Source organism: Lutjanus erythropterus, chromosome 14 (genome assembly GCF_056507025.1).
Source record: "Lutjanus erythropterus isolate fLutEry1 chromosome 14, fLutEry1.hap2, whole genome shotgun sequence".
Classification (NCBI taxonomy): domain Eukaryota; kingdom Metazoa; phylum Chordata; class Actinopteri; order Lutjaniformes; family Lutjanidae; genus Lutjanus; species Lutjanus erythropterus.
In genome coordinates this window covers 23,797,939-23,818,405 of record NC_139330.1, presented here as the reverse complement: position 1 = coordinate 23,818,405, position 20,467 = coordinate 23,797,939, and the positions used below count along the sequence as shown (strand labels likewise).

At 42.4% G+C, this 20,467-nt stretch overlaps 1 protein-coding gene across 1 annotated transcript; it reads left to right on the top strand.

Moving 5' to 3' along the window:
- The first annotated feature begins 660 nt into the window (after positions 1-660).
- Positions 661-18,655, top strand: tnfaip3 (tumor necrosis factor, alpha-induced protein 3). Its single transcript, XM_084735528.1, has 9 exons — positions 661-954; positions 4,618-5,041; positions 11,334-11,524; positions 11,979-12,120; positions 12,690-12,860; positions 12,955-13,135; positions 13,488-14,485; positions 14,611-14,816; positions 15,638-18,655. Exons 2-9 carry the CDS (start codon positions 4,735-4,737, stop codon positions 15,917-15,919), a joined length of 2,478 nt encoding a protein of 825 aa, XP_084591654.1. The 5' UTR covers positions 661-954; positions 4,618-4,734; the 3' UTR covers positions 15,920-18,655.
- The last annotated feature ends 1,812 nt before the right edge of the window (positions 18,656-20,467 follow it).

Genomic DNA, 20,467 nt, shown 5'->3' with positions numbered 1-20,467 from the left:
TCGCTTGTTACTGTCAAATGTTGCGCTTGTCTTGTGGTCCTGCAGTATTCCTGCAGCCTGCCTGAGGTCCCACAAGTCTGGGGAGGAGGGAACAGGGGGAAACAACTGGCTTCAACTACAGACAGTATATTAAACAGGATTTCAACCTATTTAATACACTTTCTATGGACTTGGATGTACAATTGTTTCATATAAGTATTTCAAATACAAGCTGTTAAAGTATTTTGTTACATGGTATGTCTTGTTTTTTCTGCTAAGAAAAATACAAATGACTAAATGCGCAAAAATTAATTAAATACGTATTTTAAATATATTTAACTGGAATACTGCCCATCTGTACTCTCATTTGCATACATTCAGTCAGGTAGTCAGAGTCTAACCTATGCTTATCATAAGATGATAAGTTTTTCTCTCGTTTTCCTTACTCATTTGCCGAGGCTGCTGGACTCATTGCAGGATAATGATTTATTTCTAAGGCTGTCTCATGAAATAGAGTATGACGCGACCTGTCTGTCTCCCTCAGTGACGCTCCTTTGTGCACAGTAGGTGGGATATGCTTTTCAGTATTGAGTCAGACAGATAGACGGAGCGCCCCCTGGCGGTGGCGAGCCCCGAGGTTGTGACTGAGCGAGAGAGAGCGAGAGAGAGAGAGAGAGAGAGAGAGAGAGAGAGAGAGAGAGAGAGAGAGAGGAAAATGGGTGGACGGAAAGTCCCCGTGTGGAAATCCCCTTGACTTGGGCTTTTTCCTTTTTTCACAAACTATCTCTAGCAGACGTGTGTACCTTTTGAAAGGCTTCGCAAAGCTGCGAGGGCTCCAACATAGCTCAGATAGTGGAGGAAAGAGAAGGTTGAATGGCGCCGAGGAGCGCTGCGGTGAGGCTGAGTGAAGTGGCTGAGAGAGGACTAGCCTGAGCATCCGGGAGGGCTTTGTTATTACCCCGACATATTACACAGGTAAGACAGCCGTCCTCCTTGCCTGAGCCTCCACATGTGGACAACATGTCTCACCGAGGAGGGGTGTGAGACCCGCTGGGTACATCACGTTTGGGCCTTGAGTAGTGTATGGTCGTGTTTGTGGGGACATGGAGGAAGCTTGAAGCCTGCTCACGACAGTGGCTTTGACAGCCATTGTTTACAAAGACGTCACCCTCGAGCGGATAACGGGGCATTTAAACAAACAAATGTAGCGTCGCCGCCGCCACACCGTATCGATACCCGCGCCGTGAGACGCGGGTGAAGGCTACATTGTTTCAAAGGTAGTTGTCATTGGAATTACGTAAGCCTTTAACGTCAGCAAAGTCTCCTGTTATTGTGTTTTTGTGTAGCCAGCCATCCTCACACCGCAGCGTCCACCGCTGTGCCACTGTCTGTCTGCCTGAAGTCTGCCAGCGGTGCCAACACACCAAACAGCCATTAATGGTCCGTGTCAACATGCTCACTGACAGCCAGGTGTCTGTTGTCTGCTCCCTCATGTGAGTGACTAGCCCTTTAGCATGGCCTAGTCTGTTGTTGCACCTGCTGCTGCTGCTGCTGCTGTTTGGGTAGTAAAGGCACAGAGGCCACTACAACCCAAATATTCAGGTGTTTTTGTAATTGCATGAACTTTAAAGTGTATCTTCATTGACTGGCAGCTTCTAAGACACAAGGATGTTGCTGGAAGTTAAAAAGTCAGCAGAAAACTCTAGGCCTACTTTGCTGACCACCACTTTCGACTTCCTGTGAACTGTGAATGTGCTGACAGCCCCTTAATTTTGGGCGAAATGTTCCTTTAAAACCTCAAGCGTAGCAGCAGCAAGGGCTCTGCTTTTCTGCAACATTTCTAATGTCAAAGTGGCAACCAAAATGTAATGGTAAGTACCAAAACTGTCGAGTAGTTAAAGTTAGCATCAAATGGTTGCCCACATTCTCACTCTTATTAAGGTCAGTGGTTTTCAAACTGGGGTCTGGGGAACCACAAGAGTCTTTGAGTGGGTTGTAGGGGGTCCCCAGCAAAAGTAAGAATAGAGCATTTTCAAAAGTAGGAAGTCTAAAATATGTAATTGCTGTACTTAAAGCAACAACAAGGAGTTTTTAACTAGTTATGAAACAGTCTCAGTGCAACACTGATGCCTCTATATGACCTAGATAAGCAAAGAAGACCATTGTAGAGAAGATCAGCTTTGTCTGTATATATATTCTTAATGCTGGTCAGATTCTTTGTGAAGTCAGATAAAAGAACCCGTGTTTACATTTTCCTAGTCAGAGTTACAATGAGCAGTATGTTGACCAGTTAAAAAGAAGCAGGAGATTTAGATCATTTTTGTTTTTGACATTGTATTTTGTGGTAACACTACTGCTTTTGTCCACACAGGTCTCTTAAATCAACAAAATATGAAAGTTCCTTGTAGTAGCTTTAATAATGAAACTTTGTTTGTATAATGCTTGTCCAAAAATAAAGTTTACAAAGTGCTTTGCATACAATATTATAATAATACAAGATAAAATATAAATATGTGAGATAAGCAGATATAAAACTAGATACACACCAGCAAACACAGGCATTAAAGCAGCCCACAATTTTTCAAACAATGCTGGCCAAAAACTTAAAACTTAAAAATAGGAGTCAAGGATAAACCAAATAAAACACAATAAAAAAAGACTCTTAAAGGAATAATGTGCGACATTTTCCTAATAAAACAATGTATAGACTCAGAAACATAATCCCTTTCAATCATCACTTATGACCCAGTAGAAGTGTGTGGTGGTGGGTATATTTGCAGAGACCCTACTCTCTGTCTGTGTTCCTCATTATTTTGCTGTGTTGGGACACTTTACCAACCCAAAACGCTGGTATTTGACGTCCTGGGAATGAGACACAACAATCAGCTGTCTTTCTGGTGCATTTATGAACTGCATGAAGAGATCCTACTAATTCTACCTTTAAGTGATTCTAGACTCCCAAGCGGCAGGGTATAGGTAGTGGTTTATGTAAAACCTAGTTCATAAAAGTGTGGTTTTTAAAGAGATTTAAAAGATAAGACAGATTTTGCAAGCCTAATTTTGAGTGAAATATGTCTTTAAAACCATAACAGTGGGGCACTTCGTCAGCTACTTTACACATTTGCAAAACTTCTACTGTCGAAGCCAAGCAAAATATAGCAGTAAGTATTAAAACTGTCCACTGTTTAAAGTTAGCAACAATTATTTGGTCACATTCTTGGTCTTTTTGAGGCCTATGGTTTTCAAACTGGGGTCCAGGGACCAACAGGGGTCATTGAGTGGGTTGTAGGGGATCCCCACCAAAAGTAGGATGGAACATCTTAAGAGGTGGGAAGTACAAATACTTTTTGCATGTGTCTGTACTTTATAATCTCTCTATGTTTTAACACAAATATCTGGACTTTCTACTCCTAACATTTTTACTTGTTACTTTAGTTATGATGCATTTGAGGAGCATTATCCTATTGTGTTATTTTACATCATTGCACACTGCCTTCTCAACATCAGGACAGATTTCAAACTAAATGGATACTAGAATAACATGTAGAGACGACAGTTCCTTGATGTATCCATCAGTGAATATCACGCTTGACAGATGTAACAAGATGAAAACGACGTAAAAGACGCAACAGGACGACACACACGACTCATAGAAAAGGTGAGGTTCAGGTAGCTTTGCAAAGAAACAGCCAGTAGAGTGTCCTTCAGAGGGTGACTTTTTACTTTTACAGTTAGAGCACATTGCAGAGCTTGTACTTTTTCACTTTTACATGAGTAGAGAAGTTCAGTCAGTACTTCTGCCTTTACTAAAGACTTTTTTTTACACAAGTATATGTACTTCTGCTTGAGTGTGTGTACTTTTGCCAACTTTCGCCATTAAAAATAAATGGGGTTCCTTTTATGAAAAAGCTTTGGATTCCATGGTTACGCTGTTTCTCCTTCAAACAGAAATTCCCTTACTTAAATCAGGACACTAGCCACATTTCTTGTACAGCTGCTTGTGCTAAAACAACATTAAACAGTGACGTCCTGAGAACAAACTATGGTATGGGCATGGTATCATTGTGGCATCATACTGGCACAAGTATTGAAAAATTTCCAATGATTCCTAGCCTTTCTCTATGTCTTCAGTGGACTTAATAAAGGCAGACAGTTTCGTCGGCAACAGAAAGGTGTTGGCGAGGGATTGGGCCTTCGGGGCAGTCAGTTTGACCTTCCCAGCAGCCCGGGAAGCCCTGGGTGGCCCTCAGTTCAAGTCTGGAAAACACCAGTTTATAGTTGGAAGGCTTTGAGCTCAGTGGGACACTGGGACGCCCTGTTTGGGGGAAACTCAAAAACCATCAAGACAAGAAGGAGAATTAAAAGAACAGACAAGCAAACAAACGGTTCTTTGTGTACTTTATTCCATTTGGCCCACCAGAATCTGGAGTGGAAAAGCACCAGTAAGCTTTCACAGAGCACTGATCCTGTGTGTTGGGTGGTTTCCCCAACAAAACTGTAAATTAAGTTGTGTCTTGAGTCTCAATTAATAAGGAAGGGGAATCTCCACTGAAAATTTCCCACCAGTCTATATGCTGTTATTTTCTACTTTACTCTCCTATGAAATAACATATTCACCCTACTTCTCTCTCCATCCAGTTTCCACGTTGTTTGGTCAGCGGTGGTTGGTGCCTCCTCCTCCTCCTCCTCCTCCTCCTTTCCTTCTCCTTGTTCCTCCTCCTCCCCTCCTTCCATCCACCTGGCCACGCATCCGCCATGTCGCAGGGTCAGAACTTCCTCCCCAAATTCCTGTTTGTGTCCAACCTGCTGAAGGCGGTGAAGATCCGTCAGCGAGTGCCCAACGACGTGGTGAAGCCGGCCACCAGCGGCTGCCTGATGCACCACCTGCGGGGTATGCACCGGTATACGCTGGAGATGATCGCCATGAACCACTTCCCGCAGGCCTTCAGGGAGGTGGTGCAGGCTGCCATCCTGGACCGAGCCATGCAGGCATCGTTGGAGCAGGAGAAGAAGTTGAACTGGTGTCGGGAGGTGAAGAAGATGGTGCCTTTACGTACCAATGGTAAGAAGGACTTTGATTTTGGAGACTGGTAAACCAGGCCTCAATGGTTTTGTTACTCAAGGGTGAAGTTGGGGACGTTTTAGTGAGATTTTGGGACATTTGATCACATAAATGTGTGGTTTAATACTTTATTTGTATATTTATGGATCATAATGAGTAAATGCTGTTGGAGTGGGAAGTTCTGCTGGCATTTAATCTAAAGTTCAACAACAGGAACAGTTCAACAGATGGGTCACAGAGCTGATGTCAAACTCTTGTTGCTTGACTTCAGTAACTAGCGACCTTCATTGCTCACAGAGCAGTGATGTGGAGGATGTGTTTTGCTTTTGTTTCATTTTCTATGATAGGAGGAGGTGCGTATTTATGAGTCAGGGCTATTTGATATGTAAATTCTGAGATGTCATTACTCACAGGCAGGGTTACTGTAAGTGACAACAATGAAGGGACACGGGTTCCACTTTCAGATACACTCATTCAGCAGCCCCCTTGGTTTGACTGTGCCGAGCTGAGTTCAGTCAGCCCATTGCTAAGTCATGTTTTCTGTTACGTGGATGTCGTAACACGGGAACATCCCGGAGTAGGCAAACATTCAGACATGGGCCTGATTACTTCTGATCATTGCTCTGTGCTGGGAATTTCTCTGGCGTCACATGAAGTACTGTTATTTACTGTCGATGTTTCAGAACCGACTATTTCCACAGTTTTTCATTTGCGACCTTAGGGGTATGTCCCCACTGTTTCTGTGTGGGTGTGAGTGTGTAAGTAGTAAGGTTGTCAGTATCGATACTTAAATATTTTTTAAATGCCACCGGTTTAAAATGCTACAAAATCTGTTAATTGTAGTACTGAAAGAACCAAAGCCCTAAAAAAGATCTATGATCTCATTCAAGACCTCAGTTCCGCTCAGTCTGTATTGTCCTTCCTCAAACTTGGTTTGCCGCAACAGTGTTCAGTGACTTTTTCTGTACCAGCACTGTGTGCAGGTTGTTAATTTAAAAAAACTAATTGTTAGTTTTAAATGTATTGTGTGTCTAGGACTTTATTTTTCAATTTTGCTGTGGTATTAATGAGGTATTGAACATTGTTTTTTCATACTATGATTGAATCAACATTTAAAATTTTGATATTTTGACAACTTAAGTGAGGTTATCAAATGTATAGATACTTTTTTTGATACTTGTCCTGGACTTTTTTGAGACCACATGTTTGAAATGATACAATATCAGTTAAATATAGCAGTGAAAGCAGTACCAAAACTATAAGAAAAATTATTTCAGTGCTCATTCCGGACATCAGTTCACTTCAGTCTTTATTGTCCTCTCTTAAATTTGGCTTGCAGCAAATTTTGTGTGGCTTTTGTTTTGAAGTTAAAAATTCTGTATCATGACAACTTTAGTAAGAAGTGGAAATGTTAGTGAATGTTAAAACATGTCAAATAATTTTACCTTTACTTCCCCACCTGCCCGACTGATGGATATAGGTTTATGTTGCTGTGTTAGTGGCTGTCAGATGGGTCACAGCTCACTGAGACTGATATCATAGTCCTGAACGGATGCGTACATGGACACAGTCGCTTATCAGTCCTGTTTATACTAGTTACTGGAGTCTGCTTGGAGTAAACGCTCCACACATGGTAGACCAGTGTCTGTAATGGCCACATGGAAAGGTCGAGTCCACACGGACACAACAAATGGCTGGGTACATGGATGTCCACACAGAGCCCATGTGTACACGCTCTGATGATGAAATTAATGTCACACAGACCCCAGTGGTCCCTTGAGCACTGACAGTTTCTGAAAGTGTAATACCAAGTTAACTCTGCCTCACTGCCTCCGCTGGCTATTATTATAAAAAATTAAACACATCTGTAGGGATGGAAAGCTCACAATAAACCGCAATAAAATTCCAAAAGATTAGTACTACCATTTCAAATTTTGATTATTATCACGCTATTAAAATCATACAGTAAGTACTGTCCAGCATCAACAAAAGTTAGCAATTAGTCTCCCAGCACAGGCACTGCTGCAGCAGTTTGCTTGTTTTGTGTAAATGACAACATCGACATCACAAAGAACATACCGCCATTTCAAATCTTTGAGAGTTTTTCTCTATAGAACTTGGTGAAATGATTTCAGTTTGTGGTTATCAGTACTTTTTGAACCTTTTCAGCACATATTAACAAAACTGTGATCCAGTTCCTGTGATGATAACTGTGATAATTATGGTCACGAACGGTGATATGAAATTTTCATACTGTTTCATTTCTACGCATCTAGCATGTGCATCACAGTCAGGTCTATTTTTACACAAGGGGAAAAAAACAATCTTTGAAGGGAAACATCAGCCATAGCATTCACAACAGAAGAAGGAAGCGGAAATCAAGCTGGGTTACAAGTTTGTCTTGAACATACAAGTTTCCAAAGGAAATAGTTTCTTTCTTTCTCATAGGAAGCAATTAACACTTAACAGTGAGAAATTCCTGCATCGACCTCATCTCAGAATTTACTTTGAACATTTACTGGATGGATGAGGAACTTGCTTTGTGTGTTGCATTCTCATGTTTGTTTTTCATAAATACTGAAACTCTTTGTGAGGGCCCCTGGCGATTGTGAAGTTAGTAATGACTAAAGTAGTTACTGTTACTCTCATCAACGCATGGTTCCTCTTCAGAAAGACCCTAGAATTGATGACAAACTTGTCCGACTTCTGCTGACGGTAACCTGGACGGAATTTCCTGTCTTGCAAAGATGATGTCATAAAGATGAGACAGAATATAGAGCTTGAGCGTCTAACTCTGAAGGACCCAGACGTGACTTTGAGCAGAGGACGGACAACACACACGCTCACACACACACACACACACACAGAGGACTGACTGACTGCTGAGTCACTGGAGCTCAGCAGACACACATACGGAGAGAGAACGTGAGGGAGCACAAGTCCGTCAGTGAGCGTCCAGTCAGAGCGGGTCATATTAATCAAGCTTCTCAAAGTCAAAGTCTCCACATTGTCTGGGACTGAAGTCTTTTACTCAGGTCATCATCTATGTGATTTTACCATTTAACTTGATTCCTAGGCTAGAGGAAACACAATTGACCATCATAAAAGCAAAACAGCTCCACAAAACGCTCTCTCCATGGCAATCGAGACAACTGCTTTTCTGTTTCATGCAACTTTTCCACCCAGTGAAGAAATGTGTGTTCAGTGCATCTTCTGTCTTGAATGTCTAGGATGCATCCGTGGGTTTTTCCCAAACAGCATCCCATGTCTGTCATGTGTCCCCAACAGGCAGGATTTGTTCAGCTACAACACACTGACTCTACATACTGTAGTAGCAGAGGATAGACACACACTGCCACAGTGTTCTTGCCTTATAAGTACAGATTTCAGGTTTCTCCTCTTGGCTAGTTTGAATTATTTTATGTGGGGGGTATGAGGTGCTTACCAATAGTCCAATAGGTAATACCAATACCAATAGGAAATGTCATATAGTGTTGAATATCACTATCAGTCTTGCTCAACCAGACTCTATTTGCAAAATCAGTAGTTTAACCTTGGTGGTGTTGGTGTTGGTAAGTTGGTGGTGTAGCACTGTCTTTATTGGTTAGATTGGTTATGTTACCATGTGACTTTAGTGAATCTAAAACACCAAAGTCACACAATAACACAAACTAACAGATCAGCACAGCACGAGATCAGCAACTCCTGTGTTGTGCGATACGTTGGCTTGAAACAAGCAATATTTGACTGATAGAACAGAAGTTTCACATCAGAAAAGGCTTTCTGACGGCAAAGTAAAGAGGTGAAAATATTCCAGATATGGTGTACATCTAAACTAATATTGATATTTTTAGGTGGACCATTTTTAAATGGCTAAAATACCTTTTGTTGCCGGCCTTTTCCACAACAGTCAATTTCTTAGCTTCCTTGCTGATACCTCTCTCTTCTTCTCCTAACTGGGGGTGTGCTGACAGAGCCCTACTGTGGTTAATACTCTGAATATTGATAAGTATCTCATGCAACCCTACATCAAATATCCTGAAGTATCCCTTTAAAGTGGTATTAAAATAATTTGATTTAAAAAAAAACATACTGTGCTGTACTGTCTCCAGTTCTTATCAGAGCAGAGGAAAAAATAGTCTTGGCCAGGACTAGTTTTGTTCTCATTAGACAGCTTGCAGACAAAGAGTGGGATAGTGGCTGATGTGTGACACAAACCTAGAGCCCCATTGGAAAGCACAACACCGCAAACTTGTGGTAAGTGTCACCTGGATGGCAAACAGATGAGGATTAAGTCTGGTCCTACACTGGTGTGTTTTCAGGAAGTGTCCCAGCTTGCCACAGAGGAAGTGTCTATATTTAGACAGATGGGACCAGCAGACCGTCTTTCATCTTTAGTCGGCAGGCAGCTCAATTCAGGGTCAAAAGTCTGTGTGATTTTGTGCACAAGAGGAACTGATTATTTGGTGTTTGTGCCTTTTCTTGCTTGCTTGTGTACATATCTCTGTTGAGGATGGTGCTGTTGAGGATGCCTTTTCTCACTAGAGAGATGTGCACTTTATGTTTTTGTTGAGAGTGATGCAAGAGCACCGAAATGCAACAACAGCTAGCTAGTCTGAAATAGAAGTGGATGTTTTTTTTTTCTCAGAGTACAGTGAGATTGTTCCTTCAGTTGAATGAAAACTGTATCTCACATTACAGTCATCTCACACCACAGATAATGTAATTTTGAGAAATCTGATCACAGTTTGACCTATGGCACAGCACTCATGACAGGCTTAACTCATTTCAGAATTTTTGTAGGCTAACCTTTCCTTAGCTGTAACTTTACCTGTATAGAAGTTGGCTCTCATGATGTGAACATCTCTTAGATTAGGATTATCATGGTCTGAATTTTTAATTTTTAATGCAGCACTATTATATAAAGAATGGTGTGCATGCTTAAGGTTTTTTCCAGGTAAACACTGACAATGACAGCAGCCTTTCTTCAGGATAGCAAGCATGATAATACTTATGCTTATGTCTGAAGCTAGAGTTCTTACAATATCAACTGCAAATGTATTTTGTTATTATTACTGTAACTATAATTTAGTGTTACATTAGTGTAGTTAAATATAGTGGAGCTGTTCATGAACACACCAGAAAGATAGTTGATTGTTGTGTCTCATTCCCAGGACATCAACTATCAATTTTTTTGGGTGGTGAAGGGTACCAAGCACAGCAAAACAATGAAAAAAACAGGCAGAGTGCAGGTTCTCTGCAGATTACTGTAGACAACTGTAATTTTGTGCTTCTTTCTTAAAAAATAATGGTTCAGGCAACATTTAAGCACTGGTCCCATTTTAAAAGTATCACTTTAGCATCAATATCAGAAAAAAAACACATGATACCCTACACTTCAAGACACAGAGGGGGACAGATGATAAAAGTTGAGCGAGAATATACACATTACAGTACATTGGTATACATGAGTGCACATGTTATGTCAGTGCTCATTAATCACAGCCTTCATTGGGCGTTGATAGCAGTACTTAAAAAGATAACATTCCACCCTGTCCAAGCCACGCCCCTGTGGAAAGTCCAGGACCAGCTGAGTAGCATTGATGAGTTGGGATCATAGGAGGGGAACACACACGCACAAAAGGCAGAAGTTAGTGCAGGGAAATTCCTGTGTTTAGTGTGGCAACAGGGTTTTTCATTGCTACACACTTTGACAAACATGGGCTCTCCTGTTTCACAATGTGAAAAAGACCCGGTGCTGCCATTGGAGACTAAATAAAATTCCAAGGTTTTTTAGTTTAGCTCTCACACACAAATGCTTTTTGAGAAACTAACCTTTTATCTCTTTGGACGGTTAGTAGAATATAGAGGAAGTAGTTTTCTTCAACATGAAATGAGACAAAAAAAATGTTATAGTTTTTTGTTAATTAATGTAGTAAAAGAGTAGCATGTAATTTTTCAAAAATGCATTTCAGGTAAATTAAGATACTTTTTTCTCAGGCCAGCTGCATAAAAGCTGAGCTTTGTCTGTACTGTGTGCATACTTTGAGACATGTGAGGGTCATATAATAGTCTAGACACCAGATAGCGCGACAACCGACCCGATGGCCTGGAAATCCCCAGACTTTTGTTACGCTTGTGTGAGTGTGCACTGCGATGATCTGTTGTGTGTGCTGTGTACTGCGTTTGCATGTGCGTGTGCACAATTTTAGAAGTTTCTGTCCCGTGAACAAAACCAAATACCCATAGTACTAATATCATATGTGTTTGCCTCTTCTGTGTGTGTCTATAGGGGATGGGAACTGTTTGCTTCATGCAGCCTCTCAGTACATGCTGGGTGTTCAGGACACAGACCTGGTGCTGCGGAAAGCCCTCCATAGTGTTTTGAAAGAGACGGACACTGGCGTCTTTAGGGACCGCTTCCAGGCAGAGCTGATCCAGTCGCAGGAGTTCACCCAGACCGGACTCCGATACACCACCACGGTAAGAGCGTCCACCAGGTCCATCCAAGCCTTTTCCATTACTTTGCATTAAGATTATTACTTACTTTCTATTATTAGAGAGCAGAAGCCTGAGCTAAAACATGCAACCTATGTGGAAGTGAGACAGTAAAATTTCAGTCCCTGCCTGTCCTCTATCCTTCTATGCAACCTAGAAATAAATGTTTTCTTGGAATAATTTAAGCCAGAGTATCTGCATACATCCTCCTTTTTTCTTATCTAAAATGTTTTGGTATGGGCACTCAGATTGAGTTTGTTTGAGGTGCTCTTTTGAAAGGGATACATGTGTATGCAAAAATCACATAAACTCCAAGGCACTCTCATCGACAACAATGAAATGCTTTTATTATCATGGCATGGTCATGTGAGACCTAAAGCCAAAGTTTATATCCTAATTGTGTGTGTGTGTGTGTGTGTGTGTGTGTGTGGTGTCATAGAACTGGGAGGAGGAATGGGACAAGATTGTGAAGATGGCGTCTCCAGTCTCGAGTAGCAACGGCCTCCAGTTTGACTCTCTGGAGGACATCCACATCTTCATCCTCTCCAACATTCTCCGCAGACCCATCATCGTCATCGCAGGTACTCCCTTTTTATCATCTCAAAATGTTTTATCACTCCTTGTTAGATGTGAAAGACACACTGGTCTTGTTTCAACATGTCTTCCAGTGATAGAGGAGGTGAGGGTATCTCCTCAACCACATGCCTCAACATTTTGCTGTTAGTTGTTTTGAAGTGTTCATAGTGTTTGATTTCACCTCCAATCTGTTTTGGTTAGTGGGTGTAGAGTGGATATTGTGCTTTATAAAAAGTATGCAGAAACTTGTTTTAAACTATATTTGAGCTTGTTCTAATGCACATAATGAAATAACAAAACATATTAATTTTAAATGGGTGACCAGACACCTTAAAGTTCTTTGTTGTGCACTTGTGACTTCATCCAAAATGTCTGTACTGGCACTCTGCATACGTGATTATTCATCAAAAATCCCCAAATTACTCACCTTCTCAGGGAAGCTGAAAAGTTTGATTTCATTCAGGAGCATGATAAAAGTATGAAGTAGTATAACAGTATGTCATATAAAATATGTACTTAAGACAAATTTTCTCTATTATTTTTTAAATATCTTAAATCACTGTTGTTTCAACAGACCAGGTGGTCAGGAGTATGAAATCTGGCTCCTCCATCTCTCCTCTGAATGTTGGTGGGATTTATCTACCGCTACACTGGCTGCCCACTGAGTGCTACAAATACCCGATAGTGCTCGGCTACGACTCTCAGCACTTTGCACCCCTCATCACCATCAAAGACAGCGGTCCAGGTATTAACATGATAGTTGACAGATATGAATGAGGCCCGATATGAAGTTTCTCATGTTCTCATTTCTATGTAATGTCTTGGTCTGAATTACCCAGAGATCCGAGCGGTACCGCTGATCAACCCAGGGCGGGGAGGCTTTGAGGAGCTGAAAGTTCACTTCCTGATGGAGAGAGAACAGCAGCAGAAAGAGAGGCTTCTCAAAGAGTACCTACAACTTATAGAGATCCCCGTCATAGGCCTGGGATACGATGCCACACGGATCATCAATGCTGCACGGTACCTACAGATTATAAACTCTGTCCCCTAAATGACAAGATAGAAGAGAAAAAGTGAAAGATTAATATTCCAGTTGTAGGTCCTGGCTACAAAGGGACAAGTCAGATTTTTCTGAAGTGGGGCTGCATGAACCTTATCCATAGTCATGTTGCAACTAAGGAATAAAGAGGTTTATTTTTAGATTGATGATCTCAGATTTTGTAATACAAAAGTTCTTCCTCTTTAACTTCTTGAAATCTTGTGACACACTTATGACAACAGCCATGTTAACTAAACATTTAACTAAAAAAATGTATAAAATCACAAAAAGTGCAAATAAGTAAAGGACCACATTGTATGTCTCTGTGTCAAGGCTGGATGAGGGCAACCTCCCTGAAGACATGAACTTGATGGAGGACTACTTGCAACTTGTCAACCATGAGTACCAGCGCTGGCAGGAGGACAAGGAGCAGGCATGGGCTGCCCAGCCGCAGCGTCCACCACCCTTCTCCGTCTCCCAGCTCTCCCTTATCGAGATTCGCTGTGCCACACCACGATGCACCTTTTATGTCTCTGTAGACACGCAGCCTCATTGCCATGAATGCTTTGAGAAGCGACAGGCCACTACAGGTGGAGGAGCGAGGATAGAAGGGGTTGTGCAGACCAAGGGAGGAGGGGTACAAGGTGGGGTGGGAGTGATAGGTGGATCAGAGACTGAAGTGAGCTCCAGAGGAGCCCGAAGCAGCAGCCCGCCATCCTCCTCGTCTGGGAGAGGGGTGGTATTATCCAGCCCCCGCTCGGCCCCACCCACTGCCCCCAGCCTCAGCCTGTACAGTGAAACTCACGCCATGAAGTGCAAGACACCAGGCTGCCTCTTCACCCTTAGTGTGGAGCACGATGGACTTTGCGAGCGCTGCTTCAACTCTAGGCAGAACCAGGGACCCCCTGGAGCTGGAACGGCTGCTACAGGACTCCCGGGGCCCAATGGGGGGCCTACAGTCCCCCACCCGGCCCAGGGCTCCGGCTGGACCCAATGGGGGGGCTGCGAGACAGAGACAGAGCGTTGCAGCATGTGCAGACAGGAGGCATTCAGGATATTCAATGGCCTGTGTCATCCATGCATGCAGAGACAGCAGGCTCCAGAGCGGGGAGAGCCACAGCAGAACAACCCCAGGACTGAGGCCTCGTCTTCAGCTTGGAGCCAGGCCAGGGACGCTGAGCGGCCGTGCCTCACCCTAACCCCAGGGCACACCTCAGCCTGGCAAGCCCCTCTGGCCCGCCCTTGTAAAAGATCTGGCTGCCAGTTCTTTGGGACACCAGAGAAATTGGGTTTCTGCACTATTTGCTACGTAGACTATCAGACCAACCACCGTAAGTCCTGAAACACAAGCACAATGCTTCAAAGTCTTTGTCTGTTTGTTTTGCATGGTAGAAATTTATTTAATATTTATTTGGATTTGATTGGACATTGCTTATGTTGCCACTGTCTATTTCAGACCTGACCCCTCCCCCTGCCCCGGTGCAGAACCGGCATGGTTTGGAGGCGGGCTTCCAGAACGCCTCGCGGTGTCGTGGGCCTGGGTGTGGTGCGGTTGGCAAAGCGATGCTGGAGGGCTACTGCGACAAGTGCTACGTCAAAGAGCAAAGTGCACGGCTCAATCAAGTGGCACATCGCACACCACACTCCCCTCCTTTGGTCATGGTGGGTGTTTGCCATACCCTCTGAACTCCTTCTCTCTTGATGTACTTCACTTTTGTCACAGTCACCTCCAAACCTGTGCCTGCTGCAGCATTATAGAGTTTTTTGTTCATATGTCATGTTTTTTATTGGCCTACTTAGTCTAATCAAACTAAGATAGTTTACAAGTAACTAAGTATATTAAAGCTTTCTAAAACCTGGAATATGTCACATCTCTGCCTTAACATGTCCAAAGATACTAGATATATATGTTATAAATGTTGTTAAACTGTGTATTTACATAATCCCAAAAGTTTCCAGCAATGTTGAAGTGCAGAGAAATTCATAATATACATCAGAAGTGGGAAGGAAGTTAGTGAATGTGACTAAACATAACGTGAATAAAACTTTAATACATTACCTCATCCATCACGTCGGATAGATTTTCATCAGCTGTAGCGGTGGTTTAAAAGTGAAGTGAACAACTTTCATGATCCCATGCTACTTCATCATACGTCTGTCATTATTGTTTAATGTGAGAGAGACACTTAGCAGCAGAACTTACATATTGTGGGTTTAAGTACAAGTGAAATAGCAGATTTGAAAAAATACTCATAGAAGTACAAGTACCCAAAAAATTAATGAACAGTGATTTGAGTAGTTGTAATTCGATAGTTCCACCCTGGTTGTGTCATATCTTACTTTTGGTTGTCCTTCTTCTTCTGTGATTCTCACTGCATATCCTCTCTCTTGCAGTATTCTGCTGGTCCACATTGCTTTTCAGTTGCCAACTGACATTTCTCCTCTCTCTCTTTTCTCCCCCTCCTCTTCCTCTGTACAAAAAGCGTGACCGAGCAGTCAAACCCAGATCTTCGCAGCAATCCCAGACCCAGACCCAGACTCAGTGCCGGCGGAGTGGCTGCAGTAACGTGTCCCCGGGTTGCACAGACCTCTGCCCGGAGTGCCACACACGTGGCCAGGGCAGAGAGGCGGGCAGACGGGCGCAGGCGCCCAAAGAAAAGTCCAAGCAGCGGTGCCGGACGCAGGGCTGCGACCACTACGCCAACCAAGAGAAACAGGGCTACTGCAACGAGTGTGACCACTTCAAACAAATCTACCGCGGCTGACCACATGCGCACCCACGCACACGATGATGACACATCGCTAGCACGCTAGAGCCGCTGCCCTGCTGTGGGCGCCCCATGCCAGTCAATGCACCTCTGATACTAACTAACCAACTAACTAACTAGCTAGTGACTAACTAGTAACCTTATGGCCTGAAAATGAAACCCCCCATGCAGAATGTGAAGAGAGAGTGTGTGTATGTGGGGGGGTGGGGAGGGGTGTGTGTGTGTGTGTGCGTGCGTGCGTGCGTGCGTGTGGGTGTGTGTGTATGTGTGTGTGTGTGTGTGTGTGTGTGTGTGTGTGTGTTCACAGTAGACATGGCCTCCAGAATACCTCTTTGTGCAATTATTATCATCTGACGTGCCCTGTGCACTCACACGGTGAGAGGTTTGGCTACATGTCAGAGCAACTGACTTAACTCTTGTGTACAATATGTATTTAGAGGTACGTAGTTAATCGTGCCGGACAAAATGATTGTATGTTGACATAACAAGAAGCATCTGACATTGCTTTCTAGACCACAGCCAAGGATTTATACCCCCCGTCTGTCTGTCTGTCTGTCTGTCTATCTGTCTGTCTTAACCCATCTGTGTATCTGTCTGCCTGTCTGTCTAGCATAGAGTGAGGGATGTGGTTGCTGGAAAAGCCCAGCAACAAATCTGTGGAAGTAGTAAGCAGAAGTGAGCCAAACTGGGCCAAAGCAAAGAAAGTGAAGTGCTTGAAACGAAATTAAACACCATTGTTTAGCTTAGTTCTCCAAAACACTTGTGCATCTGCCTAAAATAGACAGAGATTTGCCAGTAAAGCTCTAGCAATCAATGATCAAGAATTAATTTTCTTCCATTAGTCAATCAATAGCAGTTTATATTTTGAGGCAAATGAATCTCAGCGTTGTTAGTAATCTGTTATATAAAGTTATGAATCGCTAAATATAGAAACATGTGTCTGAACAGTGCAAGACAGACAGGGCAGGCCCCTGCTAGTTTTGGTGCTACATGTACAGAAACACAAGCCTCTCCATTGTAGCCAACATGCTGGCGGTGTCAGCGGACAGAAGGCAGAGAAGACAGTCGAGACAGGACTCATTCTCTTTCTATTCCTCCTGTCCTTCCTCTTATTTCCCCCCCTTCTCCTCCAAAACAAGATCTGTTGCCTTGGACGTTGTTTTTCCTGTTTACTGATCACTTAAGCACCTAGAAATGCATAACACATACCTACACATGCGCACACACATGTAGTCGCTCCAGTTCTGTCAGAAGGGGTTTGCCAACCGTAGAGGGAACTGAGAACATAATGACGAGTGAAGTCTGGATGATTATCAACCACATACACACATATGCACACACATGCACATGCAAACACAGCTCTGTGAGATTGTATGCGTCCCACCCCAGCCTGAGGTGATTTGTAGGTAAACAAACCTGTAGAGAGGTGCATTCCTCTCTGCTCCACCCCACCTGGATGTGCCAAGGCGACAATTTCAAACCTTCAGAGAGCAATCCCATTGCCTGCTTTGGCTAATCTCGTTTATCTGAATGTGTATCGTGCTGCTGCTACAACAGCACAGTATTGGGGCTGATCCTCGATAAGTTTTGCCTTTAAGTAGTGATTGAAATTTTATGGACCAGAGGGGCCTGATCAGTGATCTCTGATCAGTGCTCCCACCTATAAAATGCTTTTGTGAATATGGATCTTGGTCCATATTGTAGGACCTTCCAACCCGATGCCTCATCTCCAACACACACACACACAAACACACACAAAACGCACGCATGTGTGCGTCTGGAATACGCAAAACTGACATTCCTGTTTTTTGTTTTTTTAAAATTTGTTTTGGGATTTTTTAATGTATTTTGATATATTTGGTTTTATTTCTGCCAAAAAAAATTACATGTGCCATCAATCGCCAAACAGTTGTTGTTACCTCCTTAAAAATGGCCAGCCTGAATCATTCTGAACTAACTAGAGCGCCACAGATAGACATCTCCAGTGTTGTGTAACCAGACTAGAGCTTATCAAGCTCTATCAGACTGAAAATCCCCAAATGGGCACTACCTTTACATAACTATCTATATTATCCAAATATAGATAATATAACCTCAACTGTCAAACATTTATCAAACAAACTCAAATGCGATATTAACTGGAACAGTTATTCCCCTCATACTTCTGCTGAAGAGCTCCACTGCTGTAGGCAGATGTCCATCTGTGGCTCCAGTTAGAAGAGCATAGACAAACAGGCTCTCGGTCTGCCTTTTCATTCAACTGTATCTAAAGCTGTCAGGCCAGCCCACGTGTTGACGGCCTGTGCGTAGATCTCTGTGTGCTTTAATCACCTCTAGACAAACCTTAATCAATTAAAGGCCAATTAGTGGTCAGCTCATCAGGGCCCCTTAATTAACAAGGTTTTGGGGCATTGACAGAGCTCGACTGGGAGGAGATCACATAAGTTGCACATGACTTGTCTAAGCTGCTGAGGCATTTAGGAATGGTACTCCGACTCGCTTAGGGACATTCCAACAGTAGGAAGAGCATTGCTTAAAGAACAGAAGGTGTAACAAAACATGCAAACTGTGTGGAAGTTTCTTTGTGTGACCTTTCGACAATAGGGTATTGTATGAAAAAAAGCCTGGTTTTATTTGTTAAGTATTTATTCATATCAAGATATCTGTATTGTGTGATTCAATAATTATTTATATGTCGTCTGAAATGAATTATTTTTATTAAGAAATCTGAAATCTGTCTAATGTGGTTCTTGTCTCTCTGGTTATTGTGTGTATGTGTGAGTGTTGGGCTGGGTATTGTTCAAAAATTCCAGTTTTTGAATCAGTACTGGCACCCATAATTTGATTCAATACCAATTTTGTCAAATGCATTTTAACCAAAAGAAAATTACATTTCACATCATGGTACAATTACTCACATTAACAGAAAGAGCTGCTCAAAGACCTGGGAGCAGCTGGAACGGCTGTCCTTACTCTGATAACTGGACTAAAATTAGGGCTGAACAATTAACCAAATATTTATTGAAATCGCTTCCAGCCATTTTCAAAAATGTGTGTCAAAATGCCATTTTAAATTAAATATTGTTGTGGTGCAGAAATATCCTGGCCTACACATCATATTCTACAGACTTAATAGAACTTTTAAAACTTTGTTTTGCCCAGATCCCTGCAAATATCACACCATAATCATTGTAATGTTTTTCAGTGAAAATGAGAATATAGTATGATATTATAATATTATATTGAAAATCATATCACAATTGCAATATCAGCCAAAATAATCACAGTTAGATGTTTTTTAAAAATCTTTCAGCCCTAACTAAAATGAAGAAACTGATGGAATATCTGTACATAATTGGACTATAATAAATATAAGTAACTTGATAGTATTGAAGCAATTTTAAATTTATTGAAGTTTGATACCCAGCCTTATGTGAGTGTGTGTGTCTGTGTGGGTGGTTAGGAGGGAGAGAAAACTGTGTGCACTATCACAGAATATGTGACACAAACCATGTGCAGCATCCTACAAGCTCTTGCACATATGGTGTGTGCTCTTTGAGATTTCAACATTGCACTCTTATTACACCATCTCTCTCTACTACATTGTGTGTTGCCTAATTCTGTTTCTGCTGAAAAGCAGTTGCTCACTATTGGCACCAAATCCATCTCCAGTGTAGGAAGTACAGTGGGTGCTGCAAAAGTCATCAGATAACCGATTGCTGGGGCCTGGTTCAAATGTGGCACAGTGCACCATTTTCCCATGCTTAACCGGGTTAGCTAATTTTTTTCTTTTTCTTCTCTCCTCCGCCTCCGTTGTTCTTACTTCTCTCCTCATTGTTACACATTTCCATACAAAAAAGTTCAAATGATGAGGTTAGGTGCTTTTTTGTTACTATTCAGTTTTTTCCAGGCTCATGTTAGGGTGTCATGCTTTAAAAAAAAATAAATGGGAACCCCCACCCTCACATAGAAAAGCACAGTTCAGTCAGGAGGAGTGGATGATGCAGTGGGAGGGGGGAGTTTGGAGTGAGGGGAGATGTGGCAGTGACAGGTGAGGAATCAGTAATAATTATATATGGCGGGGCAGAGGTGACATTTAACTAGTGTGCGGCTGCAGGGTTGTGCGTGGGCTTTTTCTCATCATCCTACAGCCTGCACCACAGTCAGATTGGTAGGCTGATGTGGTTTCCTGGAAATACCCCAGCATGCAAACGCTCCTTGTATAACTGTTCCTTTGCAGACGAGCGCCGTTTCAATTGATGTGTGAGTGCTTCAGTGCTGTGTGGTGCAGTAAACCTTCCCATGTATGGGATAATAAAAATGATCTTTTGAAACAAACATGTTAGTGACAAAATCGGAACTAAAATGTGATGGAGGTGCACAGACATTACCAGAAAGCTACCAAAGAGAAAGACTGTCCATTCAAATGACACATACAGAACTGTGTGTTCAAGAAAATGTGCATTGAGTGATATGGCTGAAACAAATATGAAAACATTAGGGATTTTTGTTTTGATATTTTTGACCAGTAAACATCACAATATG